Source organism: Salvelinus sp. IW2-2015, linkage group LG6.1, assembly GCF_002910315.2.
Source record: "Salvelinus sp. IW2-2015 linkage group LG6.1, ASM291031v2, whole genome shotgun sequence".
Lineage (NCBI taxonomy): Eukaryota > Metazoa > Chordata > Actinopteri > Salmoniformes > Salmonidae > Salvelinus > Salvelinus sp. IW2-2015.
The window spans coordinates 2,987,233-2,989,532 of NC_036845.1; the positions used below are offsets into that span (position 1 = coordinate 2,987,233).

The window sequence follows — 2,300 nt, forward strand, 5'->3', positions numbered from 1 at the left end:
GCCGACTCGCAACATCAGCGCAACGACACCGGCCTCGAGGGCGTTCACAGGAAGCGGGTCGATCAGTGCGGGTCGATCAGGACCGATGCAGCTGCAAAGTTGCGGCGGCGCCGGACGGAACAGTCTAGCGTCGTCGGACGGGCCATTTTGGTTGTCTCCCTTAATGGTCATTATTCAAGAAAACAGCAGTCGGTCTCTTTCCCCCTTTCTAATCCCACTGTGTTGGTGTGTGTGTTGTTCAGGGTGGTTATGGGAGACGTGTGAGATCCTCATCCAGCACCATGGCAGCTGTTTCAGACACTCATCCAGATGACACAGAATGATGACATCAAAGAGAATATGGTACATATTCTACTGTCTATCTGTCTCCCTCTGTTATTAGAGCAATGAATAGGTTCATGTCCACACACCTCTTTTTCTTTTAGAAATGGCTTGTAGGCATATTTTAACTGTGTGTGTGTGTGTGTGTGTGTGTGTGTGTGTGTGTGTGTGTGTGTGTTTGTGTTGTGATCCTGACCAGTCTAGCAGAGGTGGCCACTACTAATGGACACAAACTCCTCAGGTAATAAACCCTCTGCTAGACTAGGCTCCCAGCCACACCTGAGGCAAATGCATATGGAAGTGCACTTTTATTTAGTTTCTAATTAATTTCTCTGAAGGAAGTTTATTCAGGCATTACAAGTATGTAACAGCAGCGCCACTACCTTTAAAGCTAGTCATTGAGGGGTAAATGTTTCTTCTCTTCCGTACTCACTGTCAGTCTCCTCTCCAGTCTCTCCAGTAGCTATGAGGCTCAGATGAAGAGTCTGCTGAGAATCATCCGGATCTTCTGCCATGTCTTCCGCCTGGGCCCTTCCTCTCCCAACAACGGGAATGACATGGGATACAATGGGAACAAGACGCAGCGTAGCCAGGTCTTTAAGGTCAGTATGGGGTTAGTACTGAACCTGAATTCAGATACACACAGAGATGTAGTACATGGTGTGAATCAGAAGAGGGCATTGAGAGATTGTTCACCATCTTCAGATCCCTGATCCATGACTTGTCCTGGTGCATGACTTTGAGTGTGTTTGTGTGTGTTTGTGTGTTTTTGTGTGTTTTTGTTTGTCAGCATCTACCCCTCTCTTTCTTTCTCTTCCTCTCTCTCTTTCTCTTTCTCTCCCTATTTCCCTCTCTCTCTCTTTCAACATCTGTCTGTCTGTCTCTCTCTATCGCTCTCTCCATCCCTCTTTCTCTCCCCTCTCTCTCTCCTTTCTCCCCTTCACTCGCTCCCTCTCCTTCACTCACTCAGTCTCTTTCCTTGCCTCCCCCTTTCCTCTCTCTCTCTGATTTCCTCCAGCCGTTGGAGTTGCTGTGGCACTCTCTAGATGAGTGGTTGGTGTTGATCTCTACAGAGCTGGAGAAGAGCCACCAGGACCCCTCCAACTCCTCCTCCTCAGGGAGCGAGATCGCCTCCCTCCTCCTCAAACAACGTGGCGAGGTCGACTCCGCCTCCATCCCTGCCGTCTTCACGGTGGCACCGTCGCTGCCACCCTCCATGCCCCTACCTCCTTTGCCGGACCCAGAGGTTAGCAAGAGGACCCCGGAGGTTCTTATGGAAACGCCGGAGGTATACGCGGACGGAGAGGATGTCATCTCTATGACGGCCAATCGGCTCAGCGCGGTGATCCAGGCCTTCTACATGTGCTGTTCCTGTCAGATGCCACAGGGGTGAGAATGACCCCTGACCTCTGACCTCTAACCCAGGGATGAGAAACGCCAGTTCTTGGGAGTCCTGAGTATCTGCTGGTTTTCTCTTTGGCCAGGCTCTGGATTGCACTCAAGTGCACACACCTGATTTTACAGATCTATATTGGCCACTAAATGACAGAGTCAGTGTTCCTCTCATAATCTCCTAGTTTCACATAGATACTTTATGTAAATCTTCCTCCTTCAGATCCCCTTTGTGTGAGTAGGCCTGGGAAAGAATGGAGCTTTAATGTCTCCTCTACACACACACACACACACACACACACACACCTTTCCTCGCCCCCTGGCTAGATAATTACATTTTAATTAGATCATTAAACTCAGCCTAATTGAACGCTGAATAGGAGCGACTGTTATTGGCCCTATGCTGCTGTAGTAGAAGAAAATGGCTGTGTTTGTCTTTGTGTTTCTCTTTCCCAAGCCTGCTCTTCATTAGCTGATAGCCTGGCTTTTCCCGTTAGGTAAACACTTTCAATAATGCAGATTATTGTGTTTTGGAGAGGGATCAGATCCACTCATTATAATAGACAGATGCTGCACTAATCAAATCA

General features: G+C 48.6%; 1 protein-coding gene across 1 annotated transcript in view; it reads left to right on the forward strand.

The window, feature by feature from the left end:
• The window catches only part of LOC111964610 (E3 ubiquitin-protein ligase HACE1), a 34,109-nt gene that overhangs the window by 16,800 nt on the left and 15,009 nt on the right, over nt 1-2,300 (forward strand). Inside the window, 6 exon segments of the mRNA XM_070443791.1 lie at nt 243-252; nt 255-281; nt 284-386; nt 500-562; nt 773-923; nt 1,340-1,710. Coding sequence (XP_070299892.1) covers nt 243-252; nt 255-281; nt 284-386; nt 500-562; nt 773-923; nt 1,340-1,710 — 725 coding nt within the window.